The sequence below is a fragment of the Colletotrichum godetiae genome, assembly GCF_030913485.1.
Source record: "Colletotrichum godetiae strain CBS 193.32 chromosome Unknown BDP55scaffold_67, whole genome shotgun sequence".
Classification (NCBI taxonomy): domain Eukaryota; kingdom Fungi; phylum Ascomycota; class Sordariomycetes; order Glomerellales; family Glomerellaceae; genus Colletotrichum; species Colletotrichum godetiae.
This window is the reverse complement of record NW_026851315.1, coordinates 181,609-208,585: the sequence shown is the minus strand read 5'-3', so window position 1 is coordinate 208,585 and position 26,977 is coordinate 181,609. Positions and strand designations below refer to the sequence as shown.

Sequence of the window (26,977 nt, the reverse complement as noted above, 5' to 3'; positions counted from 1 at the left end):
TTTCCGCAAGGAAAGCGGTTTCATTCGTCTCGCGATGAAAGAACTGTATAGAGGGCGGTGATGATCTCGTCCCCTTTTGCGGTCTTGCCTTTTGGGCGCGCGGAAGGGGTGGGTGTCGATGGACGTCTGACAGGCTCTGACCTTTTTTCTCTTTTTTCGTTGCGCGCTGGAGCTTGTTTCTCTGGGCGCGAGGAAGAAAAAAACACATACAAATTCTTTCGTGATACGTCACCTTGACTACACTCCGAGATACACCAATGCTTTCCCATGGTCTTTCTCTATTTTGGTTCAAGGAAGATTAATGTCTTTAGTCCAATACTCACCGCGGCATCCATTACACCGTGGACGTCGAGGTCCACAAACGTGGCTAACATCTCTCTCGTAACCCTTTTCCTTTTGCGTGCAATGCATCTACGGATTGAATTTTCTCATGGCTACGCGTAATCATGTCATGTCTCCATTGTCGCAGGCTGTGAGCTTGAGTTCCCTAGGCCCTGTGCATTAGTCAAGACCCAGCTGTACACGATGAAATCTATTGCATACAGTTGGAGATTGATTCACGAATAGCCAGGCAGCCTCAAGTTGACGCTCTGCGACGAGGGGACAATTTTGTTCACATGCGGAGACTTGCTCCGAGATTTGATTGGTCAATTCGATATTTTTTGGCAATGCTTTAACTGCGTACTTGAACCAGGAGGATTCCTGTACTATCGTGGAAGATGGACATGGAATGCCTGGACTTGGTAATGTGCTATTTTTATCTATCAGACCTAAGCTTGAACATTACTTCGTCTTCACATTCTGCTTTTGATAATTCCAGAAGCAACGTGATTCTTAATACGACCTCCCCGATGCATAACTCTGAGGCCGAGCAGACTCGTAATACCCGTACGCCATCTCTCCGGCATCGTGCTCCTCCCTTCGGGGACCGGGAGCATATGCCTCGAAGGAACGCGGCGTCCGCGGCATCTCGGCGTACGACTCTGGCGTCGGGGGCCCAGTGTGCCCCTCGCCGGCGTACCATCCATTTCCGCTAGGGTACGGCGGTGCTACACCGCCGCTGCCACCGCCGCCGCCGCCGCTGAGGTTCCCCTCGCTGGCGGACCTGAGCTGGCCCTCGCTCGCAGATCTGAGCTGTGCCACGTTCGGCGCCTCCCTCGAGACCAGGGCCCAGCCTGCAGGCGCCGCAGGCGGTCTCAGGAACCCTTGGGCCGGCACGGGCGAAGGTGCAGCTGTCGAAGCAGCGCCCGTAACAACTCCAGTCGGTCGACCGCCGCCTGCGGCTGACACGTCAAAGCACGCGGCGTGCACGAGGACGAGGCCGGCGACCTTGACGAGGGTAAAGACGACGCCGAAGAGCGAGGAAAAGGCCCAGAGGCCGACGATGGCGGCCAAGGCGGTGAAGCCGGACATGATGCTCTGCGTGGAAGCGTACTTCCTCACGCCGAGGTCGCGGGCGAGGTCGCGGCCGTTGTAGGACTGGATGAAGAAGCCAAACTTGACGACGCCGAAGAGGGCGGCGAGGACGAGCCAGTGGGTCGCCAGGAGGGTGCCGACGAGGAGGATGAGGTAGACGTTGCTGTGGCGGTGTAAGTTTGTGCCGAGGCGGTCGTGGAGGACGGCCTGGGAGGGGGGCGGGTGGAGGTTCTTTGGGTTGATGAGGTTTGTTACGGGGGTGTCGGGGAGGGGCCCCAGTTCAAAGGTTGAGGGGGAGAGGTTCGGGATGGATTGGAAGGCGTGGAAGGCGTTTTGGAGGTTGCTGATCATGGCGGTTGGTGTGAAGGAGGCCGTGTTTGCGTTCACGACGGCTCCTTTGGTTTCTTTGGCAATAGCTGGGGGGTCGTTTGACGATGAGGAGCTGCTGCTTCCGCCCTCGCCGCCGCTGCGTCGCTTCTTGCGGTGCACTTTGTCGCGGGAATGTTTGGTGTCACGAGAGCGGGATCGAGAGCGGTGCCTGGTGGAGGAGGAAGAGTCTTTGGCTCTGGCGGTCGGTCTGAGAGAATATTCAGCGATGTCCCATCTTGAGTCCCGCGCGGATGAGTTCGGGTAGCCGTAGGGCTCGCGAGGGGCGAGATACCTCGAGTCCCTTGTGGGAGCGTCTGAGAAGGAGGATCTCGCCATGGCTGGAAAGGCAAACTGAGTAAGAATGCGTGAGAGGAGGGCGTAAGGGTCGAGGGTGAGGAATGAAGGCAGGGTCTGAGAATTCAAGACTGCCGGACGATCAAATTCCAACGCAAAACGAGGTTGCGGACGGGAACTCACTCAAGTACCTAGCTCGAGTTTTGAACGAGGGAGAAGAAAAAAAAGCTGCAGAGAGACAAAGAGAGTGTTCAGTCGGTCAGCGAATTCCTGTGTTCGTTTTTGCCCGTCGGATGGATGCAGCTGCAGTTGTACCCGACCCTGGCGGCGATTGGCGGCGATTGGCGGGGGATGTTGCGGTGGATGTTGCGGTGGAGCCGCTTCCGGATTGCCGCTCCCAAGAACCCAAGACTTGGCGATCTACAACTTCACCGTTGGCAACTACCTGTTAATGATGTCTGGACTTGCACGAGAAGATATTGCTCATGCTCAGAAACCTCGATGCTGCCTCTGAACCCCTCAAGGTCAAAGCGATGACATTTCAGCTCTCGTGTCAAACCTGGGACGGCCCGTTAGCTCCAGGGGAGGAGAGGGGCAGCTCCTCCAGGTACGTCATCACGGTCCCCCAGCCACTTTTGGAAGAATTCCAGAAACTTTACAGAACATGCGTAACTTTGGCTTCTCCGTGGAGAGGTCCAATCGAACGAAGCTCAATTGATTCATGTGTACTAGAGTATGTATGCCCGGATCCTTCAACATGTTTACCTTGAATACAGTCCTCAGCGGCTATGGGTATAGAAGCCGCGTGTCTCACTCTTGATCCTGATCAACTTACCGTGGGATTTACGGATAAACACCTTTGCCTGGCTGATTCTGGAAGAAGAAAGGCGGTAGACTAAACGACGGTTCGACTTTTTGCACCTGCTGGACGCTATCCCTGATGATGTCGTACCCGAAGTTGTACGCAAAGAACTCTTCTGGGTTTTCTGCAAGACAGTATGTCAGCGGCTACTTCTCTCTCTCACAAACACAACCAGAATGAGGCATTTCGCAATAATAAGACTTACTGGGCACTTTATCCGCGGGAATGAACTTGGCAGCCTCTTCCCGGATCAGTTCCGGCTCCTCTTGGCCAGCGTTACTAAAGATCTGCATCACGCTGGCGCGGTTCCTCCGGATGCTCTCATACACCTGCAGACGAGCCTCGACGTCTTTGGCCTCTGCGCCCGCAAACGCGATGCCGAGAGCGACGCCGTCCTCGATGCCCTGAGCACCGCCTTGGCCCTGGTCTAACATGGTCCATATGTCAGCGATCGGTAGATTTGGCAAGAGGGTCGGAACAGATGTGTTGCCGTTGGAACCTACGGGGTAACATGGGATGCGCGGCATCACCAGCCAGTGTCAACTTCCCCTTCGTCCAGGTAGGAATTGGAGCTCTGTAGAGGAGTGCCCATTGCTTCACCTCCGTGGCCTTGCTGAGCATGGTGTGAGTCTTGATCATGTGTTCACGGGGGTGGGGTTGCTTACTCGAGAATGGCCAAGACGCTTGGGTGGAAGTCGGAGTATCTCTCAAGCAGCTTCTCCTTGCTCACAGAAGCGTGCCAGTCCTCCTTTTTGGTACTCTCAACGTCGTCGTTATTGAAGATGGCGACAAAGTTGTGGATCTCATTGCTGCTTCAGTCAACACACCGGACGTCACATGGCCTCCTACTCATCTCACAACTGCTACCGCAGTGTAGAAATAGCAAACAACTTACTTTCGACAAGGATACGAGACCAGACGCTTCTTTTCCCCGACCAGGAACTTCATCCGCCCGTCGTCGCCTTCGTTCCAGAAGCGCGTGACCGGGTCCGCCTCGATATCGGCGGCTGGTATGAGGAAACGGAAGCAAAAGTTATAGTGCCCCTGAGGCACCGCAGGGTTAGAGCGGCCGAGAATCGCCTCGACTCCAATGGTGTGGACGCCATCTGCCGCGATGACCACGTCGCCTGTGACTTTCTCGCCAGAAGCCAGTGTTATTGAAGCTTCCTCTGGGTCCTAAAGATGTGGTTAGCCAGACTCAACGGGGGGTTATGTGTGCTAAAGAAAGTCGCCACTCACATATGCTACAATCTCGCTCTTTAAATGGACAGTAGCAGGTCGACCTAGTCCAGCCCTCGACTTCGCATGCCCATTGACACCATTCGTCCTCTCCCCACTAGACTCCTCAACGCCGTTGGCATGACCAGTGACGCTGCCCTCGGGCTCCGTCGCCAACCTCTTCAGCTCCTCGTGTAAATCGACGCGGTGCGCAAAGTACCACGGTGCGCCGTACCGCTCCTCAATGTAATCCTCCGTGCCGACGTGGAACTTCTCCAGCGTGTCCCCCTTTGCGCGGAAGCTGCATTTGACAAGCACGAACTTGGCCTTGATAGGGTCGAGACCCCAGGCGAGGAGCGCGCGCGCGGCGTTGGGACACACGTGGATCGCGGCGCCGATCTCGTTGTTGAGCGCGGACCGCTCGTAGACGTGGACTTCGTGGCCGGCGCGGCGGAGACCTACGGCTGCGGAGAGGCCTGCGATGCCGCCGCCGGCGATGAGGATCTTGAGGGGAGCCATTGGCATGAGAACAACTTTGTATTTACGTTGTGGGCTGGTCTCGACTCTCGGAACTGCACTGGATTGCCTTTCAAGGGGACGAGATCGTCGCACAGACGCTTGGAGACGCGGTAACAACTTCTCTAGATGATGTGTGTATGTAAAACAAAACTGTTGGTCCGAGGAGGGAGGGGGGATGAGGTGCCAACGGCGCGTCTTCGTCTCGACCCCAGATGGGACATGCTTAGGTTGGATGATGGACCAAGGCATTGGCCCCCTTGAGTCCACGCACTAGACGATGCGGGCCGGAGTTAGCTTCTCAGAGAACATGACCCTCCTCGGTTGCCATTGTCCAGAGTCCGAAGTGCCTGTGGTGGGTGGTTTCGACTTCGTTCGGATCATGTTTCCATTTCTAGATGGCGATGCATCTCTCGACGGAGTATCATTCCCGCGTTGCCCAGCACTCCCAACGGACCACGGTCAAGAACACCAGAGCCATGGGTCAGAGACGTCTCGATCGCGCAAGATGTAGGGAACCCTTGATGTCTTGACTGGGAATCTGGCAATAGGTCGGACGATGAGCCAGGGCGAGGTGACCGGTCGAACAGGTCCCAGTGAACAAGCAGCTGGTCCGAGTCTGTGCCGCAATGGGCAGGACAAAAGTTACATTATCAGTGGAACGTCGACACGTACGCTTCTGCCGCAGTAGTGGGTAGGTACTTATGGACTTGGGCAATGATGGGTGGGTGAGATTCTCGATGGACATATCCGTACATAGAGTAGTGTTTATAGAGGGCCACTTACTGCGCAGAAGCTAGTGTAGGATGATACTTTTGGGCCAGTTGGTTGGAAGTCTCGCAGACGAGGAGGTCGTCTCCCAGGGGTCTCGCTCAACAGGGATCGGTCCGGGAACAGGGGTTGTGTACTCCGCTGAAGAGGGCGACCAGGGTTCATGGGTCACAGCACCGGGTATCGTTTAGGTAGCTTCCGGGTTTTGTGAGAATTGAAATCCTTGCGATTTATAGCTGGGTTGGACGAAGGGGTCTTTGGATCCCCTGCTCTGGGCTACCTACCGCATGGGTTCTAACCTCCGATGCAGAGCAAAATGCAACAACGGACGAGATGAGAGAAGATAATGAAGAGTTTGCCGGTAATCGTTCAGGGTCGAGAAACCCTTGTTCTTGGAAGAGTCTGGTTGGTCATTGGTATCGAGCATGGACGGAACGTGGGAGGAGCATGTCTTCGAGAATCAAGACGACGTTAGCAAAGTAACATCCTGTGTCTTTTGGATAGAGTTCCTACTTTGGTATTTACGTCTTTCCGCAACTCCTTCTCTGTCACCGGCCAACCATTCATTCCTGAGTGTGTAAGTAGCTGCCAACATCATAGACCGCCACGATGTCAACCGCGAAGGATGCCATCTCGGACGACGTCCAGGAGACTGGATCGATGAGCGAAGCCAAAGGCCCAGCTCCTCCTCCTCCAAGCAGTCGAGATGAACCCAAGGAGAGCATCGAAGGCCCCAATGAGCTGGTTCCTCACTTACACGCAAAGACCTTTCTCACAGTCTTTGCCGTTTGCTTCATCTACTTTGCTCAACTCATCAACGTCGTCGGCGCCGGAGCTGTAAGTTATCTCACCACGACTCTCACCTGTCAAGGTATAATATCTAACGCCGTATTCTCTCTACTAGCAAACCCAAAACATCGCAGCCGTGCTGGGGGAGAGCGACAAGAGCGTATGGCTAACCTCCACAATCGCCATCATGACAGTCGTCCTCTCCCCCATCGTCTCCCAGGCCGCAGACTACTGGGGCCGCCGTTGGTTCCTCGTCGGCCTGACAGCCTGCGGCATCATCGGCTCCATAGTTGTCGCCCGCGCCTCGACGATGGGCATGGCTATTGCTGGCTTCACGATCACGGGCTGCTCCTACGGCGCCCAGCCCCTCCTCCACGCCGTCGCCTCTGAGGTCCTACCCCGACGCTACCGCCCTTGGGCGCAGGCGGCCGATAACCTCTCGGCCGCGATGGGAGGCCTGGTGGCGCTCCTGGCCGGCGGCGCACTCACGCGCAACGGCAACGCTGCGGGCGTGAGGAATTACTGGTACATGGCGATGGCCATATACTCTGTGGCCACGGCCCTCGTTCTAGCGCTGTATAACCCGCCAAAGACGGACAACGAGACGCGCTTCAGCGTCTCGGAGAAGCTTGCGAAGCTCGATTGGGTGGGATACGCCCTCCTGTCATCGGGTCTGGTTCTCTTCTGCATGGGCCTGTCGTGGTCTCAGAACCCCTATCCGTGGACCGACGCCCACACCATCGCGCCGTTCCTTGTTGGGTGCGCACTCTGCGTCGCTCTGGCCGTGTACGAGACGCGCTTCAAGAAGGACGGTATGTTCCACCACGGGCTCTTCAGGAACGGACGCAACTTCCCCATCGCGCTAGTCTGTGTCTTTGTCGAGGGTCTCGTCTTCTTCGCGGCCAACAATTACTTTGCTTTCCAGGTCGGCGTGCTCTATGAGACGGACTCGTTGCGCACCGGGGTCCGGTATGGCGTTACCATGATTGTCTACGGCGTCTCGGCTGTCTTGGCTGGACTGTGGTGTTCGACGACGCGAAACGTTCGTTGGCCTACCGTTGTGGCATTTGTGTCCATGATTATCTTCTTCGTGTGCATGGCCACGACTACACCGAGCACCTCCGACCCTGTTTGGGGCTACCCTGTCTTCTTGGGTATCGGGCTGGGCATCTGTTTGTGCACGCTTGTTACCATTGCGCAGCTTTCAACGCCCCCGGAGCTCATTGCTATCACCAGTGGGTTGATGATTGGCGTGCGATCTTTGGGAGGATCCATTGGTCTCGCTATTTGTAAGTTTCAGACCTCCTAAACTGGAGAAGACATGATGAGACTTGCTAACGACCGCCTTCACTAGACAACGCCATTATCACCGACCAGCTTTCGAGGATGCCCACCAATATCGCTGCTGCCGTCCTGCCACTCGGACTTCCTCAGACCTCTCTTGGGCAGTTCATTGGTCTACTTGTTGCCCAAGACAATGCTGGACTGAGTCAAGTTGAAGGCGTCACAGTGGACATCATCCAGGCAGGCGCTGGTGCCCTTCTGCAGACCTACAGCCTTGGCTTCCGTTATGTTTGGATCGCCGCTGGCTCCATCACAGTTGCTGCTGCCATTGGTAAGTTTCGTTTATTCATATGCCCTTGATAGCTGGCTAATCAATGGTTGCAGGTGCTTTCTTCCTTGTCGAGCTCGAAAACGAATTCAACATGCACATCGACGCCCCAGCTGAAAAGGAGGATGACCTGTACTCGAAGTAACCCAGTGTGCTTGTACGCATACTGATAATGCCTTATTCCTAACTGACATGACATGAACATCAGATAACTAGCTATTACCTAAGACATATTGTAATCAGAATTCTACTCCACCCACGCCGAATACTTGTTTGCGGCCCAACATGTTGACTCGAAGCGTGCGGAACAGACTCCGGGTATTCTCCCGCAATCCGCGTGATGTTGGAATCGGCAAAAGCGAATAATACAATGATGCAGTAGCCTTATGGTGTGCTCCTCCTGAGGAAACATACTCCGTTGAGCCAAGTTGGCAAATGCCATTTTTCGTGCAATATCGGTTACGAGTTTCTAGCAAGACCTTGTCAATATCCTGCATCAAATTCTGCAACGTATTGCTAAAGAGTTGTATTTCCCAGTTCCAACCGCTCGACTCCTGCAGATATCGTACGAGAGGTGGCATACCCAATGTCAGAGATGTGGATCATACTTGTTTTTCTGTTGGTAGCAGGTTGAAGATACAGGGACCAGGGCCTCGTTGGTCGTAAACGGACTTTATATCGGGAAGTGGCCCCTCATAGCCGTACGGAGTACTTCGTACATTAATGTAGTATTGTGGCTCCTTGCTAAGGTGCAAGGGTGGCATGAATCATTGACACAGCCCTTTGTGATGACAGGCCCCTACACAGGAAGGTATTCCAGGGGCCAGGCGGCATCGTTGTGCTTCTATTTGTTTGACCGTCGTCTGAAGAGACAGTACAACACAGACTCGAGATCTTGGGCTTGCCGACTGATTGGAAATCATATCTGAGTTCGATCCCGTAGCCGGTGCTCTCAGGGACGTGCGATCAGTGGAATGGCAAGCCCGGGCCAAGTGACGCCGAGGGCAGGGGATCCTCGCTAGTCGATTTTATCTTCTGGGGAAGCCCAGATTTTAAACTCTTATCTTTTCTGCCCAGACTTGGAAGATCGCCAACACAGCTTCAACTTCAAGTCTTCGTGTGATGAGGATTGCACGTTGGATATCCATCGTCTTAACCTCTTGAAGAAAAATCGAAATTGATGGTGTCAAAGATGTGTACAGAAGGTGTAGCATTCGTGGCCCGGAAAACGAATCCCTTTATGGCCAAAGAAGCAGCTGGAGGGGCCGCTGTAGGGTTGGACCGGGGTTATATCTCAACCAGTGGGTATTTTGGTCGACCCTGGCACGCCTGGTTGGGATCTTACGAACTTCGCGAAGAGACCAACCGAGTTGCGAGATCCATCCACTGCTTTTCTCAGTTCATTGCCAAATGAATGATACTCATTTAAAAACCCCGTAATGAGCAACGAAATCACAATAGGTGTCTTCACTACAGTCTCGAGGGAGCAATAAGCCAACTAGCTCCGAATCAGAAAAATCCTTTGGACCCGCCGGCATTATCTGCATTGGCTTCTAATATTCAAGGAATGGACCTAAACACCGACGGAGCGACTGTTCATCGGACTTATACCGAGCGATTCACCCATGATATAGCAAGTAAACCTGTCAAGGTCACACTCGCAGATGGCAGAACAGGCATGGTCCCATCATGCGGTTTCGAGAGTTTTTACTTGCAGAAGCGGATTCAGGTCCGACACGGTATGCAAAGTAGTCTCTGCTATGAACAGGATGCCTATAGGGGTCTCGAAGGTGGGCGCTACTGCCGTATCAGGGAGCGCGGTGGCTTATAGCAGTGGCATAGATACAGTTGTGAGGCAGGTATTGAAGCTACGTGGAGAGTGGAAAGTTGGAACACTCTCTGTGTCTGGATGAGGATGTCTTTTCGACTTGAATGGCTGATACCAGTACAACTTTGCTGCTAGATTGCGGATACTGATGCTGGAAGTTCGTAAATAGAATCAATTGAAGCCACAGTTACAGAGTACTTTCAGAGAAGTCTGGCTACTTTTACTACCCCCGGGTCATGGCAGACCCAGAAGATGCGAGCTCGGAACCTCGGGCTGAAGACCGAAGCACCTTCGAACAACAGCTGAGTGCTAGTATCTACAACTACCATACCGAGATCAAGATTATAGTGGTAGGGTCCTTGTAGCATATATGTCAGGAGCTGCAGGGAAAAGATTGACTAAAAATTCTCATACGCAGGGATGTAGCCATAAAACTCGAAGGGGGGCTGCTGGCAAGGAATCCCCGAGATGAGATCGCAAAGTCGGCGGTACCAACGTTCACGTCCGGCGGAGGCTGGTAGAACTTAGACAACGGGTGTATTGCTCATGGATGATCCAATTCTGATACTCCAACGGCTTCCCGAAGTCCCCAAGATCCGGATCCAGAAACCTGATTTACCTCCTTACCTCATAAACTGTCGCACCATCAAAGGCTCTGTTCGTGCCGAACCTGCTTATTGGGAAACGGCTGGCCAACTTCCTCGATGCCAAGGTAGGATATGCGGCGGGGATTTAGGAGTAATCCGTGACTGTACCTTCATTGCATTGGATGCTATCCCTTATGAACATGTGCGCCACTTGCCCTTGATGTAGCATGGGGCAGGCCCATCCTGGCTTCAACCGGGGGATGATCCGGGCCCACATCCCGAACGACTTTCTTCGGGAACGCGACCCCCTCGAGTGTTAGGATGCCCCCGTTCATGCAGACATCTCAGCTTGGAACAGATCCAAGCAATGGCAATATGGCCGTACTGAGACTGAGCAAATAATGGGGTGAAGAAGATGAGTTCCAATATGACATCCTTCCCAAGTGCCCTTTCGTCGTGCATACCTCCGGAAATCCGCAGATTCTTCATGCTCTACATCCAAAGTCTCCTTTCTCTCATGTTCTAATCCTTTTTTACTTTCTTTCTGGCAGTAGTCCGATATTTCTCTTGGCGCCGTGCGCGTAAGTTCACAACATGGTTGCGGGACCCAATGTCTCTGTCTTCGTCACGAGCATAATATTCACAACTCTTTCTTTTGTCCTCGTCGGGCTGCGCCTGTACACGCGCATTATGGTGGTGCAAAATGTCGGCATCGATGACTGGTTGATGCCTGCCGCACTGGTAAGTCTACTTCGCCAACTATAAGATGCCATGTGGAAAAGGAATTGGAAAGCTGAGAGTCTTTACTTAGGCGGCCTCCATCGGCTTTTGTGTCGTTGTAATGCATCGTGAGTACCTGCGCCTGAAACTGCAGAACAAGTGATACTCACACTACCACGGAAATCAAATATGGCTTGGGTATGCCGATGTCTACCATTGCAGAAGATGATCTGGTCCGGTTCTTCCAGGTGAGTTGCGAATCATAGATGGGAGTCCTAGAAGGGCGGGTTCTGATATTCCCCATCGGCAGTGTCTCTGGGCGACGATTCCGACCTACAATCTGGCCCTATTGCTCTGCAAGCTGTCGATCGTCTTCTCATACTTGCGCGTGTTCAAAATCCCAACGACACAAAAGATTTGCAAGACTATGCTTGCGGTGCTTGCGGTATACGGTGCCTGGACTGTCTTCGGCTCGATCTTCATGTGCGTGCCCGTGCAAGCCTTTTGGGGTGACGGTACAGGGAAGTGCATGAACCGCTTGGCTTTCTGGTTTTCCAACGCAGCCTTGAACATTTTATCGGATATTATCATCTGCGGCATTCCTATACCACTTATCAAGTCTCTGCAAATATCGAAAAAGCAGAAAATTGCGCTCATCATGGTGTTCGCTGTAGGAGGATTGTAAGTTCCCGCAACGCAGTTGTCTTGGTCTAGCACGTACTGATGAACTTCACAACAGTGTTTGTATTACCTCTATGATTCGCCTTTATTCACTTTACGAGATCTCCGTATCTACCGATACATCACGTAAGGCTTTCCCTGGAGGCAAGCCGGCAGGCGATAAGTGGCAAAAAGTTACGTACTAACACCACACAAATAGGAGATGGTGTCCATATTGCGACATGGTCCGGGATAGAGATCAATGTTGCCATAGCCTGCGCCTCTGTCCCTGCGCTCAAGCCCCTCATCGTGAAGGCCTTCCCCAAGTTGTTGGCAAGCACCCAGCGCAGCGGGTATCGATCGGGCAATGTTTACAGTGGGATGAATGCCGGGGATTCGCATCACATGCAATCAATGCGGAGTCGGAAAGCTACCAAGACGAACACAAACATCGCCATCGAGACCAAAATCGAGATCGTCAGCCGCAACGGTAGCCAGACCGACTTGGTACGTCAGGGAGGTGGGAACGGCACCATGGTGGCTGAGTGTTACTCAACGGAGGAGAGACCGCCGGCTCAGGGCCGTGATATGGTTTAACTAGAGTGAGTATGTAGTAACATGTAATCTTAGCGTCAAAGAAAATCAATGTCGTAGAACCACAGGTCAAGATGTAACGTGGCAATGTGTAGGTAATGATAATGGAAGTTACAGATTAGTTTCGGTCTCTAGCAAGTTGCTATGGATTATGATCTCTTCATTTGTCAAATCGGAATTGCAAAATAGTGAGATTTGCAACTTAATGTGTTTCTTGATAAGGTCTGACAAATGTGTATTGCTTTGGACGCTACCCCCTAGAGAACAACACTAGTCTAGTGTTGAGGGCTTTTCGAGATAGTAAGCCAAGGTCGGTTCGCTCCACGTCAACACGTTTCCATTTAATTCGGTTTGGAGCACTCTCTTTATTGGCGAAGTGATCAAGTTTCCTCCAGCTTCGACTTCTTTTTGTCTCAGTACGCTTGACATTCCTCTTTAGAAATTCTCCTGTGCCGGCCTCATATCCAACTCATGAGTCCACAGTGAGCTCGGCTGTTGTGACAGCCAAAGATACAACTCTCCAACATCTTCCGCGCGCATCCGTTTGCCGGTCTTAGTGTTTTCGTTATCTTCGTCAATGATGCCGCCATTGGCAATAGCATGAACCACGTGCACCCCAAACTTGCTGTGCTCCTTCGCAATAGCCTGTGCTACCATCCTCGCCGCCGCTCGAGATGCACCATAGGCGGCATACTGCTGATTCGTGCGCATGGCTCCCAAAGTCCCCGTGAATATGATGGTGCCCTTCTTCGCCCCCTCGGTGTCGGACAGCAGCGTCTGCCCTCCATTCTGTGCGTACATGAGCTTCAGCGCTTCTTGCGCAAAGACGACACTTCCGGTTGTGAAGGTGCTCATGCTATCGTTAAAAGCCTCTGGAGTTTCCTCGAGGAATGGCTTCTTGCTCGAGTTTTTGACGTGGTATATAGCGAGCTTCAACTTTAGGTCTTTGAAGTCGGCATGATCTGCGATCTGCTGGAATGTTTGCCGGAGGTTTTCAGGCTGAGTGTCTGTAGGGAAAGGATGGAGGATTCCATTTGAAGACTTGCGTAGATCGGCTGCGAGAGTCTGGAGGTTCTCGGGGTTTCTGGCGAGGAGAGCAACTGCTAGGTTGCCATGTTGAGGGCTGGCTAAAATGCGAGCGATCCCTGCGCCGGAAGTCGGTCCTGCGCCGATGATGATTGCGAGTCCTTTAGGTGCCATTGTGTGGTGAGTCTGAGCCTTTGAGATGAAGTTATCATACAGTGTCAATGTTCCTTATGATTGTGTTTACCAAATCTTTGATAGGCAGCGTCAGTGTGTATCCCATTTATTATGTACTGACACAAACATATCATGAAGGTGATTCTAGCGCTGCTAGTAAGACTTCCCATGACAATGGACGTCATTGATCGTCCGATCCGTGCCCAGGCCGTGCCCCGCGCCGACGTGCATTGGAACTGAACATATTGGTGGGAATTCGGGGATAAGACGTCACGATTCGCTCAAGACTCCTATGTCCGATTTAGTGGCTGCAACCTGCTGACGGACGTACCTCTGGCTGACTAAATGACTCTGTTCTCTACAACGCAAGATGGTCATCCGAATGGGTATTAGCATACTTGAATTTGTCACTGGGATAATATTCTGCTGCCTTGTATTATTACCTGTACGCTCTTATTACAACATGATGCCGGAGTGATTACGTACGTCAGCCGCTTCTTCTGGTGAACCTGCTTCTCCTAGATTTTCTGAGCATTTCTTGTTCAGAAAACATCAAAGCATTAACAAAGGCTCTGACAAGAACCACAGGCGAGAGCTAGCAAAGGAAGTTGGCCTAGGGAAGTTTAAAGAGAAGTATTTTGAATATCCCGCAAACCCAGACCTAGATGATAATGCCTGAAAGATTACTTTGAGATAAATGCAAGAGACTAGACAGATACAAACGTCATTGAAGGACAGGCATACGGCTATTCTGACCGAAATCGGAATACTACGTGAGACTTGAAGATTCAGAAACCTAGTATATTTCAATGTACTCTAAGATGGTGATTCTGACTTGAAATTCAAGGTAGCCAGTAACAGTCCAGTCAATTGCTTCCGGTGATTCCGTAAGCTCGTCTGTTGAGGACTTCAGCGTCCATCATTCCACTAAGCAATGGCGTCATTCATATCATTGAGATCAATAATGGGGGGGTTGACGTGATTATGTTCTTCTTCCCATTATTGGTCGCATTTCTAGAAAATGATGCAAAGCATTTCCTCCGCCCCTCGGAGCTTTGCAATCAAGGCTTCCCTAAAGCAAGGTTGACGGTATTCGGGTAAAGTGAATCCCTGCTGGTGCTCGTATAATCCTACCAAACTCAATCGCGTCCCTCATGTTCATGTTTGACTGCATGAGTGCAGAAGATCGATGGAGGTCCAGATATTGCGACATGGTGGGGTTGATGGTCAGCGCATCTTGGGAGCCAGTAGTAACGTGTTGAGGAATTTACTTCAACGAGCTTTTTTAAAATGCAATTTGCTCAAGCCAAAACTAAGACACAGAGGTCTCTTTGTTGCCAAATCCCGATTCTCATTTCAATCTCTGAAGATGACCGAAAATCACCCTTTCTCCTCCCCGTTCACCATCTCGTTTTTGGGACATGTTGCGGTCCTCCCTGCTGTTGTTCTTACAGTCTATTTACTACAAAACGAAATTGCAAGATATCGAAGTAGAATCAAAAATTTTCCTGGGCCCCTTGGCTGGCCTGTTGTTGGCAACCTTTTTCAGGTACTTCAATCTCTACATACCCATCCCGAGCTTGAGGAATCGGGATTTGAGAAATGAACTAACTGATATTACATAGAAACCAGCCCAAGTGCCAGCAGAGACATATCGAGTCTGGGCAAAGAAGTATGGGCCAGTGTTCCAAATACAGCTAGGAAATACCACGGCTGTTGTCGTCAACACCGCGGAGGCTGCCAAGCAGCTATTCCTTGGACAACGTCATGCCATGAACTCTCGACCAACATTCTACGTTTTTCATGGAAAAGTAAGCAAAGCTGTTACTAGTATCGGCACCAGCCCATGGGACGACTCTTGTAAACGTCGCCGCAAACTGGCAGCTGGGGCATTGAATCGTCCGCGGGTAGAAGGCTATGCGCCCATTCTGAACTTGGAGGCACGAGAGTTTCTCAAAGACTTGTACGAAAATTGCCGCGGTGGTTTGGTGGATCTCGACTTCCGTCCAGCTGTCAGGCGCTTCTCCCTTAATCTAAGTCTGACCCTCAATTATGGGACAAGGGCCTCCAATGTCAAGTCCCTAGATGACGATCCCCTGTTGTCCGAGATCATTTACGTCGAATCCGAAATTTCAAAGTTTCGGGATACTGGAAAGAACTACATCAACTACATACCTTTGCTGCGATACTGGGAACCAATTGCGAGCGTTTTAGGTTTACAATCTACCCCGAAGAATCACGCAATGGATATTGGCCGTCGAAGACTGGAATATAATGACGTTCTCTTAAGCCGACTCAAGGACGAAATTGCTCAGGGCAAAGACAAGCCCTGCATTCAAGGCGCTGTTTTGAGGGATCCCGAGTCGGCAAGTCTTACACGAGAAGAGTTGATAAGCGTGAGTCTGAGTATGATGGCAGTAAGCTCAACCTAGGTTACAACCGAAAGCTCATGGTGGACCTACCCTGACATGTTCCAGGGCGCCGATTCAAACCAGCCAACCTTAGCTTGGGCTATTCTTCTACTCGCACACCGCCCTGATATACAAGACAAAGCATATGCCGCCATTCGAGATGCTGGTGTTCTACAGCAACCATCCAACACATACGCTTCTACCAAGATTGACTACATAGAAGCGCTGACGAAAGAGATTTCGAGGTACTTTGTTGTCTTGAAGCTTGCACTACCCAAGGCAACATACGCTAATGTCACTTGGGGGTCCGCCACAATCCCGGCCAACACTCTGGTTTTCTTGAATAGCTGGTCCTGTAACAGGGGTAACTTGCCGTGACTCCAATGAAGCGTTACGTTTTGCTGACCACCTAGGCAGACCCTGATCTGTTCAAGGAGCCTGAAGTATTTGACCCTGAGCGTTGGCTTCCGGATGCACCCGATCAATACGCGCATCATTTCGCCTTTGGTATGGGTGGACGTATGTGTGTGGCGTCTCACCTCGCACACGGCGCTCTATACACAGCCTTTTTGCACTTGATCGCCCGATTCAATATCTTGCCGGCGGATGGCAAGACCTCAGTAGAGATCGATCCGATCAAAGGGCTTAACGGCCTCTCGTTTGTTGCCTCACCGAAAGGTTTCCAGGCGAAGTTTGTGCCCAGAGATGGAGCTGGACTAGGACGTTGGTTGAGGAGCCCTGATGAGAGCCTGTAGAGGTCTCGATGCCTTATTGGTTCTCGGGAAGAGACAGTGTTATTCCGGAATGAGCTTATTCGTGTCTAAAGCATTGAATATTGCTAGGGAATTCGGACTTGATTCATCAAGTCTTGGGCACAATCACTTACGAACATCCGTCAAAGTGAAGTCGTTAATATAAGATAGTAGTGCCGTATAAGTCGTCCGAAGCAAATTTTGCACCTTGTCAACATGTACTAACATCCATTCCATCGGCTCCATGCGTGAGTTTATATTTCAAGGTCTTCCAAGACCTGGGTGTTGGTCCGATGCATTGAGGTTAACAGGTCTTGCCGGGAAATGCGCAAAGAAGGACTAGAAGCATTGATTGCCGCTTTCCCCGACATGCAAAAGCCTAATGTGAGCCCAGCGAGTCGCTATCCACTAATCAGGGCCGCGCAACATCCGAACATCGGGGATCAGACTGCATGCAGTCAGCAGCCACTCGCAAGTGATCACTATGATGGATAACGTACTTGATGCACGTACGGGTCATTTCACCGAACCCCGCCGGACTCCAGTGATACTTAAACTATTGGGATTAATCATTCGGAGGTTCACTTTTTCCAACCCAAGAACCGCACACTCAATCGCTTCCCTTACATCTTTTGCATAGGAATCGTTTGTTGATCTTTGAATCACGAGATGGCTTCTCCAAATCTCAATGCTGCTGACCTTTTCGGCGTCAAGGGCCTCATCGCCGTAGTCACGGGTGGGGGAACTGGTACGTCATTCAGCCGCAATAGGGACCTTCCAACATTCACTCATATTTCGAATTAGGTATTGGTCTCATGATTGCACAAGGCCTCGAGGCGAATGGTGCTATCGTGTACATCATCGGCCGACGGAAAGAAGCCTTGGAACAGGCGGCAAAGACAGCTGTGAGTTTCAATGAGAGCGTTGAGCCTAGCTATCATAGGCTTTTGAATACCTAGCCAGGGCCATCGCCCAGCGTAGCTGTGCATGGTATAATGGTTATGACGACTGATACTGGTGCCCCAAATGTGATTAGAAAAACGACAACATTCGCACCATCCAAGGTGACATCACTTCAAAGAGCGACCTCGAGCGAGCCGTCGCAGAGATAAAGGAGGCCCACGGATACGTCAACGTCGTCATCGCCAACTCAGGAATCGGCGGACCGGCTCTCAAGGGCTTGCCTCCCAACCCAACCATTGCTCAGTATCGCGACTTCGTCTTCGGCTGGGAACAGAAGGATTTCACTGAGACCTTCGCTGTGAACGCCACTGGAGTGTTCTTCACGGTTGCTGCATTTCTCGAACTCCTTGATGAGGGCAACAAGCGCAGCAACTTCAAGCAGAGGAGCCAAGTTATCGCGACCAGCAGCATTGGCGCGTACAACCGCAACCCAATGGGTTTCGCCTACGGTGCCTCAAAGGCAGCCGTGGTACATATGTTCAAGCAATTGTAGGCAATCCCCAGCAAGTTGACAGAGCCAATATCGTTACTAACGTCCATCTAGAAGCACCACACTGGTTCCATTCAACATCCGTGCCAATGTCATTGCACCTGGGTGTAAGTATACTATTCCATTTCCTTTCGGAATACTTGAACTTGGCGTTTGGGCGCGAAGTCCCTCAGTCAGACCTTGGAAACACTTACTGATCTTGAACTCCAGTCTACCCGAGTGAGATGACCACAGCAACAGTGGATGCGCACAAGGACGGCTGGCCGAAGACCACCATTCCGGAAGAGAGGGCGGGAGACGTAGAAGATATGGCTGGAGCGGTTTTATTCTTAGTTAGCAGGGCAGGCGCCTACACCAACGGCAATGTACTCGTGACAGATGGTGGAAGGCTTGGAATCGTGCCGTCTAGCTACTGAGCGGTGTGTAGCTGCGAAACCAAGACACAGTGGCCATGGACCCCAGGATGCTTGATAGCCATGGTCCGTCAGAGTGTACGCCGACGTTCCGTGATAGAAACCAATTATCTGAAATCCCTACCTGAGACTCAGAACACGATGGGTGATAAGAGATTATTCAGCCTCCAAAATGAGATTTGATGTGATCGGTGAAGCTCAAGTCCGAGGTTGTGGATGGCTCGTACTCGTGACATTCGGAAAAGCTGCCAAAAGCGAAGCCCAGGGACGATAACACTACTTGAGTGTGAGAAATGCGGAGATCATAGCGGGGGAGCCCGCTACTCCTGCACATCTGAACCGGGGTGATGTCACCCTAACGTGCCGCAAACACATGGATACAAGGGATCTAGCCAACCAGAACCGCGCAGTCATGAGATCAACGACCCCAAGTACCGGGAAGGGGCAATCAAACCATCCGGCGTCTTCCCGCTATTCAAGGTTATGACTGGATTTCTTGGCTTCGGCATGACAACCTTCCCGCAATGTGCTAATCCACGCGAGCCACTAAAACATGAGATTGGCTACATTCTTCACTCGTTAGGGGCGGACAACCTCGAACTGACAATCATGGACCAATGAAAGACCAACAAAGGAGTAGGCATCATGGAGGAGCTGAAAAGCGGTTGTGGACCACTCTCCCAATGTTTGTGTCTTACCCTAGCCAAGTACGTCCTTGAGGCAAGCGAGCAAGCGAAGCGGCGCGCTCCTACTGGGAAGTCGAGGCATCATAGCGCTGGTCGCGCTGGCGGCGGCGACTGGGTTCCAGACTGAACGGGGTGGACTGCTCATCCATGCGCCTGCTGAAACGGAATCTACACACCCGATGCGGGCTGGTATGAGAACCACCGCCCTTTATATCCATGACCACACCCAGTTGACAGCTTTCTGCTACCTCTGGGGCCTGCATCCGAACTTACTTTGACTTTCTGGCAGAGATCGCTTGGGAGTCGAGCGTGATATTTCTCCATGTTAAGTCCTTTGTCTGTAGCGCTTTTGGCGCTACCGGCGCTTCTGTTGTACCTGTACTCCGCGCTCAGCTATCGCCGGCTGAAGCAGTATGCTCATTTCCCTCAGCTGAAGCCTTCGGTGGTGTGGGGTCATCTCAAGGCCATAAACGAACATCACATGAGGCGCAATGAGAAGGACTCTCAGCTCGGTAGGAGTGTTGGCGACGTGCGACGTGGGATGCTGCGTAGGCTAATTCAGATTTCGTAGATCCTACGATGGGAGACATGCTCGAGGAGATTGGGAATCCTCCCATCATGCTTCTCGATCTTCGTCCAGTCAGCCGACCATTGCTTGTTATCCGAAGCCATGAAATCGCGGAACAGGTATCGAGACAGTCAAAGATGTGGCCCTATAGCGCACCGAAGTCCGACACCATGATGTATCTCACACCGCTTCTGGGCGAGAAGTCTATCGTGATGTCCCAAGTAAGGAGCTCCGCACATATTACCAACAAACCCCCCTCCACAGATTGTGAGTGCAGAAGAAGTTCATAGGAACGTGACCTAATGTGTATTCTTCTCGCAGGGCTCCGGATGGAAAGACATGAGAAAGCACTTCAACCCTGGCTTCGCTCCCCAGCACCTCATGAGCCTGATGCCAGTGATTTTGGAAAAGACTCAGACTTTCCTCGCCAAACTCGACGAGCTCGCTGGTACGAGTGAAGATTTTGAGCTAGAGCCACTATGCACCAATCTCACTTTCGACATCATAGGTAAGTCTAGCCATGTTTCTGTGTTCACAGCCACACGTCACTAACAACCACCCGATTAGGCGCCGTGACGATGGATGTCGATCTTAACGCACAGCTTCCTGAGGACCAACAGGGAGACTTCATCAGGGGTTACAAGGAGTTCCTGACCTCCTATAGAGAGGGCAGTGGTATACTCAAGTGGTGGGAGAACCCACAGCTTGGCAGGAAACGAAGGCGACTTGCCAAGTCTTGCAACATCTTCCTCGAGGATGTCATTCGACGCAAGTTTAACGATGTGCAGCAGGACAAGGGGTCAACGAGCCGCAGCATCCTGGCCCTCAGCCTGAAAGACACACATGTCTTGACACAGGACATCATCGACGGGACAAAGGATCAGCTCAAAACATTCATGTTCGCAGGGCATGACACCACCAGTATTCTCTTGCAGTGGGCCTTTTACGAGCTATCGCGGACGCCTCGGGCAATGAAGAGCCTTCGAGCTGAACTGGAGAGCCTTTTCGGCCAGGACTTGAGCCCCGAGGTAGTCCGTGAAGCTCTGCTTGCCAGAGGCGAGGAGATCACCCAGAAGATGACCTATACCTCGGCAGTCATTAAGGAGATTCTGCGTCTGTACCCACCAGCTGGAACAGCACGACTTTGCCCCCCGGGCGCGAACTTTCACCTCCAGTTACCCGACAACAGCAGTCTCTGCGTCGATGGGATGGTTTTGTACAACTGCGCCACTCTGATTCAGCGAGATCCCGATGTCTACGGAAGCACCAAAGACGATTTCGTACCTGAGCGATGGCTCGGTAACACGGATACGTCGATGGCAACGAACGATGATGAGAAGATGGGCATCGGCAAAGCTGGCGAGAACGAGATCCCTGCCGCGGCATGGAGACCCTTCGAGAGGGGTCCCAGGAACTGCATTGGACAGGAGCTTGCTAATATCGAGGCCAGGGTGATTTTGGCTAGTGTTGTGGGCAAGTATGTATTCGAGAAGGTTGGCCTAGGAGAGGCTACGCTGGATGAGAAGAACCGCCTAATCATCAACGAAAAGGGGCAATACAGGTCCAACACACAGCTCTACAACGTAAGCCTTTCGTTTGAAGAAGTGTCCAAGAGCACGCGTCGCTAACGTATCATAGACGAGACAAATCACCGCCCGGCCGGTTGACAACATGAGAGTTCGAGTAAGGCATCAGGTCTCATCGAGAGTCTGAGACGGCACGTTCTCATCTAGAAGGACTGGAAACAGCCCAGTTGCCGTTGCTAGTAGGCACTCTGATTCAAATCTGAATTATTGGGGCGTTAGCTTGGTGTAAACCCGGTCGTGCTGGTCAGTAGCTGGCTAATGGCAGGAACCACCACGAACCATTTACTTTATAAGAGACTTGTTCGTAACGGAAATCGCATTTCCTCGCGTTATTGGTTCATGTTCCAGGCGCCCTTCCATCTTGATTTATGCAGCGTCAACTGATGTACTCTTCTATTCCACATGGAATTCGGAATCGAAGGTGACATTAAATCTGAGTGAAAATGTGACAGGCAAGCCCTTCATATGTCGGAGCTTATCGAAGTTAGGTGTAATTTGAGTACTGCAAAGGCAAACTGAGCTTGAATCTCTAGCTGTAAGATGTGCAATCTTACTCAGAGATGCCTAATAACATGCTTATTGACATAATAAAGACCTGATTGACGGAAGGGTTACAAGTGTGGCTGGTGAGTATCTGTGGCGTACGGCCTAGGTCGGGGAGCTTTGGTCCTGCAGGGTGAGGTTGCCACAGACGGGTGGGTCACCAATGGTCGGAGAACAGCGGTAGGTAGCGACAGCGACAGCTCCAAAAGCTCCCCACAGCGGCGTCATTGGAGCACGAGGCACCGACGTCAATCAACAACCGCCGTTGCGCCCACGCTTACCGACCTTGCCTTTCTCACAGCTTGCTGTCGCTAGGAGATGTAGCCATGGCCTTTCAGGTTTGTTTACGGATTCTCTTCAAGCTATGCTCCGCGAGCCAACGAATGCTAACGACCTCTGCTGAAGTGGAAGGCATTCGACTTCTTCGACGTCAGCCAGGTCCGGCTCGCCGACGAGGAGACCCGAGTCTTCTTCGAGAGCAACGAGATCGCTAGTGTCTGCTCCGGTTCCGACAGTCTATTTCTCGGTAGCTACGATGGATACGTTCGAATCGTTGGGTCGAGCTGGAAGGTGGTAAAGAGCTTCCAGGCTCACGAGCTCGGGACGATTACACACATGCGCCAGATCGAGGGAACAAGCCTACTTGTTACGGTTGCTGTAGGTGGATTCAACAGTCGCCAGATGGCGAGTGTGATAACTAACAGTCGAGTAGGAGGACCTCAGCAGCGAGCCGGTGTTGAAGATATGGGCTCTGGACAAGCTGGTGAAGAAGACAAACATGCCTACTTGTCTAAGCACTTTGCAGATCAACAATGGCAGGAAGCAGTTTCCGGTAAGAGACGCCTTGAGCGCATATCTCCAAAGCATTGACCAACCACTTTTGCATCCAGATCTCGGCTATCGACGTTCTCGACAATCTTACCCAAGTTGCAGTCGGCTTCGCGAACGGCACAGTGACCCTGATTCGAGGCGATTTGATCAACGACCTGGGAGCGAAACAAAGAACGGTACACGATTCGGAGGAACCTATCACGGGCGTGGAGCTTATGACGGATTCCCAAGATGTCACGACTCTATTCATCTCGACAACAGCCCGAATTCTGAAGCTGGGAATTTCGAGAAGGGGCCACAGCTCCCCGCCCAAGACTGTTGAAGACATGGGTTGCCACGTCGACTGTATGACGGTTGACAAGAAGACAGGAGATGTAGTAGTTGCTCGAGAGGATGCCATCTACACCTACACCTTGGAAGGCAGAGGAGCGCCGCGTGCGTACGAATCGCCGAAAAGACTGGTTTCGATCTACCAGGACTACGTTGCTCTGGTATGCCCACCGTCGGCTTCCACGACCGACAAAGGGGCCGACACTATGCGTCGCCGATTTGGAGGCGGAGGTGGAGCAGCGGACGCGCTCTTCAACGCGTCAACATTCGTTCTCCTCGAGCCGGACCTCAGAGTGCTCGGCCACACACAGTCTCTGATCTCGCCGTTCAAGGCCATCTTCCAGATCTGGGGCGATCTGTTCGTCCTCACACAAGACGGCAAGGTCAACCGATACCACGAAAAGTCACTGCAACAGCGCCTAGAAATGTTGTACCAGCGCAACATATACCCCTTAGCCATTGAACTGGCGCAAAAGTCACGGCTAGATGTGACACAGCAGAGCGGCATCTTTCGACGCTTTGGTGACCATCTCTATCAAAAAGCTGATTATGACGGTGCTATGGTCCAGTACATCAAAGCGATTGATACAACCGAGCCATCACAGGTCATCAGAAAGGTAAAATTTTATCAGCCGGAAGGAATGGAACACAGCAAGACTAACAACCACAGTTCCTCGATACCCAACGGATACATAACCTAATACAGTATCTCGAACAATTACACGAGCATCGCAAGGCAACGTCAGATCACACCACATTGCTCTTGAACTGTTATGCCAAGCTTAAAGATATCGATAAGCTAGAGGCCTTCATCAAATCTCCCGGTGATTTAAAGTTTGATCTCGAGACTGCCATTACTATGTGTAGGCAAGGAGGCTACTACGAACAAGCCGCCTACCTAGCTAAGAAGCACGGCGAGATCGAGCTGGTCGTAGACATCCTGATAGAAGATTCAAAGCTGTACAACGAGGCTCTCGATTTTATATGGCATCAAGACCCTGAAGTGGTGAGTGCCGTGCTTATCCCACAAGTTTTGACCAATTCTGACCCTTCAATAGGCATTCCCTTGTCTTAAAAAGTATGCCAGAGTCCTCATAGAGAACTGTCCAAAAGACGCGACCACTGTCTTCGTTGACTACTACACTGGCAAGTACCGTCCGAGGCTACAGTTTGTGCCGATTGAGGACAACGGAGAGGCTGTTGTGGCTGGCGGCATGGTGGCCGGTGCAGCAAGTGCGGTACAGAATCTTTCGAACTTTCTGCCTCTGCCATATATGAACACATCCTCTCTCCAAAGCCCATCCACACCGGGCAACGGAACAGCCATCAACGGCGATGCTCAAATCATCTTGAACCCTGACGACATTCCTGCGCCGAAATACACGCCACCACCTCCAAGGACAGCATTCTCATCTTTCATTGATCATCCAGACGAGTTTATTGTCTTTTTGGAGGCATGCCTTGAAGACACCGGTCTCAAGGAGAGCGACAGGACAGACCTGTACACCACACTCTTTGAAATGTACCTACACAAGTCAAATGAGAAGAAGGGGGAGCAGCATCGGGAAGAGTGGGAGAACAAGGCCAAGAAACTCATTGAAGGGGAGGACATTCCGATGGAGAGTTCCAATGTCCTGCTGCTTTCTCACCTTTCTGATTTCAAGGACGGCACAACCCTAGTCAAAGAGCAATCCGGCCTTCTCTTTGACATCTTCCGATCTTACACCTCAGCAAAAGATACCCGCGGAGCCATCAAAGCGCTCCGGAAATATGGCCCCGAGGAACCACAACTGTACCCGGCAGCCCTGGCATATCTGACTTCCGACCCCCGAATTCTCCAGGAAGCCGGCTCAGAGGAGCTTTCCGCCGTTCTCAACAAAATCGACAAGGACGGCCTCATGGCGCCGTTGCAGGTTATCCAGACCTTAGTCGGCCAGTCCGGCTCCTCGGGCGGCGTCGCGACAATGGGCATGATCAAACCTTACCTCCACGAGACGATTGAGCGCGAGCGCAAGGAGATCGCGGCCAATCGGCGCCGCATCTCTGCCTTCCGCAGTGAGACGGAACAGAAGCGGGCCGAGCTCGCTGATCTAGGCTCCAAGCCGGCCGTGTTCCAGTCGACGCGCTGCGCCGTCTGCACGGCGCCCCTTGACCTGCCAGCGGTGCATTTCCTCTGCAAGCACAGCTTCCACCAGCGGTGCCTGCGTACGGAGGGAGAGTGTCCGCAGTGCGCCAACGACAATGCGACGATCCGCGCGCTGCGCAAGACGCAGATTGAGACGGCGGGGAAGCACGAGCTGTTCGAAGCCGAGCTGGAGCGCAGCGAGGATCGGTTCGCGACGGTGGCTGAGTGGTTTGGTCGCGGCGTCATGGGGGCGCCTAATGCTGACACTGCGTAGGTGGCCCTTTCCGAATGGTTGAGTTGCGGCGAGGGGAGGATTGCTGGGGGGTTGTGAAGGGAAGGCGTGTTTCTAAATGTGGACTTGGAGGGGGGAACTGACTACTCGCGGTTCATCTCAAGTTTGTTGTCTTGGAATTTACCGTAGTCTCGGGCTGTGGTTGTAGTGGTGGAGTCGATCTGGCGTTGATTGGAAGAAGATCGGGAGGTTTGGTGGTGGTTCACGGTAGTGGAGGACGGTCGATGAACATATTAAGGGAAGGGAGATCGAGCTACTCTGTTTGTATCGCGTAATACTTGTCATCTTCATAAGGTCGTGCTCCCTTCTTTTCCCTTACGGGGTAGATCACTAGACACACAAATACCAGAATTCCCCAACTCGCTGATGGATTTTACGCCGTCTGTCATTTAGTGACGTGGATTGCAGTAGTATGAGTGGCAACTTGGAGACTAGGCTGGTGAGATTGATTGGTGATGGCCTGTTTTCAGCGACAGCATTTTCTCGAGCGTCACCGGAATAGTGCATGAGCAGATTTGTGTTGTGCTGGTTTGCTTTCAATGTTTCATTAATTTACGTAGACTCTTGAGCTGATGATAACTGACCAGAGGATATGCCTTGTTGCAGGACGATACAAACAGACGTGGATTTCCATGTCAACACGACGAGCTAATCCACACGGGCTGCCTCGACCAATGACTTGTTGATGTGAGCACTGAATGGTGAACAAGGAAAAGAAAAGGCATAGTAAACACGGACAAGACATCACAGTAGCAAAGCAATCATCATTTATGACCCAAGAAAATGAGTTCATCACTTCTATTCGTGACAAATCTTCTCATCACTTCTCTCTCACTATCTGTGGTTTGGATTTGGGGTGTGTACATGGAAGATTTCCTCCACAAAAAGCGCCGAAAAATAAGAAGCGCCGTCCTGTTTGGGAATAGACCCGGTCCCAGATGATCAACCCCCCCCCCCCCCCCCCCTCCGCCATTACAAACGCAAACCCCCTCCCGAAACCTCGCTGTCGATGCTAGATAAGAAAAAGTGTTCAAACTTCTTGGGCTGTGGAAACGATGAGCCGAGACGACTATAGACCCTTATCCAAGTCCGACTTGCCCCGCTCGTCATCTCCCACTACAGACAAATGAAAAGAAAAGAGGAAGAGTCTAATCGTCAATGCATCATCCTCCTCTGTCCCAAAACCCCCCAGGTCTCCTGTGATGGACGATCCTCCCAACCTTTCTCCTTTCCGTAGTCCCCCCGTCATTTCTCCTCCGTTCGTAGCAACATGTCGTCGTCGTCGTCGTCGTCTCAGTCTGCTCTGATGGTTCATCCGCAAACCATCGTGGCATATGAAGGAGAGAAGCGTCAAAGCAAAAGACTGCCGCCGTTGCAGATCTTCTCTATATGAAAAGGAAGCGCGCTCGAACCGAGACTGGTGGCACAAACGTGCCACTAGAAAATGTGCAATCTGATTGCATGCTGTTCTTGGGATATGCTGTAAGCAAGAAAATGGGCAGTGTTCAAGCAGTTGAACACGCAGGCGGAAAACTCAAAAGGTCCACCGAC

The 26,977-nt window shown here is 51.9% G+C and overlaps 10 protein-coding genes across 10 annotated transcripts; 6 read left to right on the top strand and 4 right to left on the bottom strand.

The window, feature by feature from the left end:
* Window positions 1-834: 834 nt before the first annotated feature.
* On the bottom strand, window positions 835-2,121 carry BDP55DRAFT_637446 (uncharacterized protein; the record flags this gene model as incomplete). The annotated part of the gene is made up of 1 exon (XM_060572987.1): window positions 835-2,121. One exon carries the CDS (start codon window positions 2,119-2,121, stop codon window positions 835-837), a length of 1,287 nt encoding a protein of 428 aa, XP_060423708.1.
* Window positions 2,122-2,922: 801 nt separating this feature from the next.
* Window positions 2,923-4,678, bottom strand: BDP55DRAFT_698076 (salicylate hydroxylase; the record flags this gene model as incomplete). The annotated part of the gene is made up of 7 exons (XM_060577750.1): window positions 2,923-3,065; window positions 3,147-3,368; window positions 3,445-3,554; window positions 3,607-3,750; window positions 3,837-4,117; window positions 4,181-4,224; window positions 4,306-4,678. 7 exons carry the CDS (start codon window positions 4,676-4,678, stop codon window positions 2,923-2,925), a joined length of 1,317 nt encoding a protein of 438 aa, XP_060423707.1.
* Window positions 4,679-6,106: 1,428 nt separating this feature from the next.
* Window positions 6,107-7,992, top strand: BDP55DRAFT_564188 (major facilitator superfamily domain-containing protein; the record flags this gene model as incomplete). The annotated part of the gene is made up of 4 exons (XM_060570309.1): window positions 6,107-6,283; window positions 6,351-7,524; window positions 7,590-7,850; window positions 7,904-7,992. The coding sequence occupies 4 exons, from the start codon at window positions 6,107-6,109 to the stop codon at window positions 7,990-7,992; spliced, it is 1,701 nt and encodes a 566-aa protein (XP_060423706.1).
* Window positions 7,993-10,901: 2,909 nt separating this feature from the next.
* BDP55DRAFT_504607 (uncharacterized protein) lies at window positions 10,902-11,999 on the top strand (the record flags this gene model as incomplete). The annotated part of the gene is made up of 4 exons (XM_060567653.1): window positions 10,902-11,007; window positions 11,231-11,663; window positions 11,722-11,789; window positions 11,863-11,999. Coding segments are annotated over 4 exons (744 nt in total), but the record flags the coding sequence as incomplete, so codon positions are not given.
* Window positions 12,000-12,445: 446 nt separating this feature from the next.
* On the bottom strand, window positions 12,446-13,829 carry BDP55DRAFT_720308 (short-chain dehydrogenase/reductase SDR). The gene is made up of 2 exons (XM_060578466.1): window positions 13,779-13,829; window positions 12,446-13,726 (listed from the first exon to the last, which is right to left on the bottom strand). Exon 2 carries the CDS (start codon window positions 13,434-13,436, stop codon window positions 12,672-12,674), a length of 765 nt encoding a protein of 254 aa, XP_060423704.1. The 5' UTR covers window positions 13,437-13,726; window positions 13,779-13,829; the 3' UTR covers window positions 12,446-12,671.
* BDP55DRAFT_773018 (cytochrome P450) lies at window positions 13,611-16,919 on the top strand (the record flags this gene model as incomplete). The annotated part of the gene is made up of 4 exons (XM_060581159.1): window positions 13,611-13,661; window positions 15,062-15,853; window positions 15,914-16,202; window positions 16,265-16,919. The coding sequence occupies 4 exons, from the start codon at window positions 13,611-13,613 to the stop codon at window positions 16,600-16,602; spliced, it is 1,470 nt and encodes a 489-aa protein (XP_060423703.1). The 3' UTR covers window positions 16,603-16,919.
* Window positions 16,920-17,107: 188 nt separating this feature from the next.
* On the top strand, window positions 17,108-18,691 carry BDP55DRAFT_681313 (short-chain dehydrogenase/reductase). Its single transcript, XM_060576176.1, has 5 exons — window positions 17,108-17,347; window positions 17,404-17,504; window positions 17,636-18,051; window positions 18,107-18,159; window positions 18,263-18,691. Exons 1-5 carry the CDS (start codon window positions 17,269-17,271, stop codon window positions 18,466-18,468), a joined length of 855 nt encoding a protein of 284 aa, XP_060423702.1. The 5' UTR covers window positions 17,108-17,268; the 3' UTR covers window positions 18,469-18,691.
* A 685-nt stretch (window positions 18,692-19,376) lies between these two features.
* Window positions 19,377-21,923, top strand: BDP55DRAFT_371976 (cytochrome P450 52A11). Its single transcript, XM_060567105.1, has 5 exons — window positions 19,377-19,663; window positions 19,723-19,940; window positions 20,041-20,227; window positions 20,287-21,302; window positions 21,358-21,923. The coding sequence occupies exons 1-5, from the start codon at window positions 19,474-19,476 to the stop codon at window positions 21,430-21,432; spliced, it is 1,686 nt and encodes a 561-aa protein (XP_060423701.1). The 5' UTR covers window positions 19,377-19,473; the 3' UTR covers window positions 21,433-21,923.
* Window positions 21,924-22,031: 108 nt separating this feature from the next.
* BDP55DRAFT_681306 (vacuolar membrane protein) lies at window positions 22,032-25,797 on the top strand. The gene is made up of 6 exons (XM_060576175.1): window positions 22,032-22,186; window positions 22,254-22,505; window positions 22,561-22,680; window positions 22,739-23,626; window positions 23,680-24,015; window positions 24,068-25,797. Exons 1-6 carry the CDS (start codon window positions 22,175-22,177, stop codon window positions 25,406-25,408), a joined length of 2,949 nt encoding a protein of 982 aa, XP_060423700.1. The 5' UTR covers window positions 22,032-22,174; the 3' UTR covers window positions 25,409-25,797.
* BDP55DRAFT_681304 (uncharacterized protein) lies at window positions 25,798-26,367 on the bottom strand. The gene has a single exon (XM_060576174.1). The coding sequence runs from the start codon at window positions 26,217-26,219 to the stop codon at window positions 25,974-25,976; it is 246 nt and encodes an 81-aa protein (XP_060423699.1). The 5' UTR covers window positions 26,220-26,367; the 3' UTR covers window positions 25,798-25,973.
* Between the last annotated feature and the right edge of the window lie 610 nt (window positions 26,368-26,977).

Coding starts and splice junctions, on each gene's coding strand:
- BDP55DRAFT_720308 (XM_060578466.1), bottom strand. CDS start 13,436: ATGGCACCTAAAGGACTCGCAATCATCATCGGCGCAGGACCGACTTCC.
- BDP55DRAFT_681313 (XM_060576176.1), top strand. CDS start 17,269: ATGGCTTCTCCAAATCTCAATGCTGCTGACCTTTTCGGCGTCAAGGGC. Junction 17,348..17,403: donor AGTCACGGGTGGGGGAACTG/GTACGTCATTCA, acceptor ATTTCGAATTAG/GTATTGGTCTCATGATTGCA. Junction 17,505..17,635: donor AACAGGCGGCAAAGACAGCT/GTGAGTTTCAAT, acceptor AAATGTGATTAG/AAAAACGACAACATTCGCAC.
- BDP55DRAFT_371976 (XM_060567105.1), top strand. CDS start 19,474: ATGTTAAGTCCTTTGTCTGTAGCGCTTTTGGCGCTACCGGCGCTTCTG. Junction 19,664..19,722: donor TGAGAAGGACTCTCAGCTCG/GTAGGAGTGTTG, acceptor CAGATTTCGTAG/ATCCTACGATGGGAGACATG. Junction 19,941..20,040: donor AGTCTATCGTGATGTCCCAA/GTAAGGAGCTCC, acceptor TTCTTCTCGCAG/GGCTCCGGATGGAAAGACAT.
- BDP55DRAFT_681306 (XM_060576175.1), top strand. Junction 22,681..22,738: donor ATGGCAGGAAGCAGTTTCCG/GTAAGAGACGCC, acceptor TTTTGCATCCAG/ATCTCGGCTATCGACGTTCT. Junction 24,016..24,067: donor GGCATCAAGACCCTGAAGTG/GTGAGTGCCGTG, acceptor ACCCTTCAATAG/GCATTCCCTTGTCTTAAAAA.
- BDP55DRAFT_681304 (XM_060576174.1), bottom strand. CDS start 26,219: ATGAACTCATTTTCTTGGGTCATAAATGATGATTGCTTTGCTACTGTG.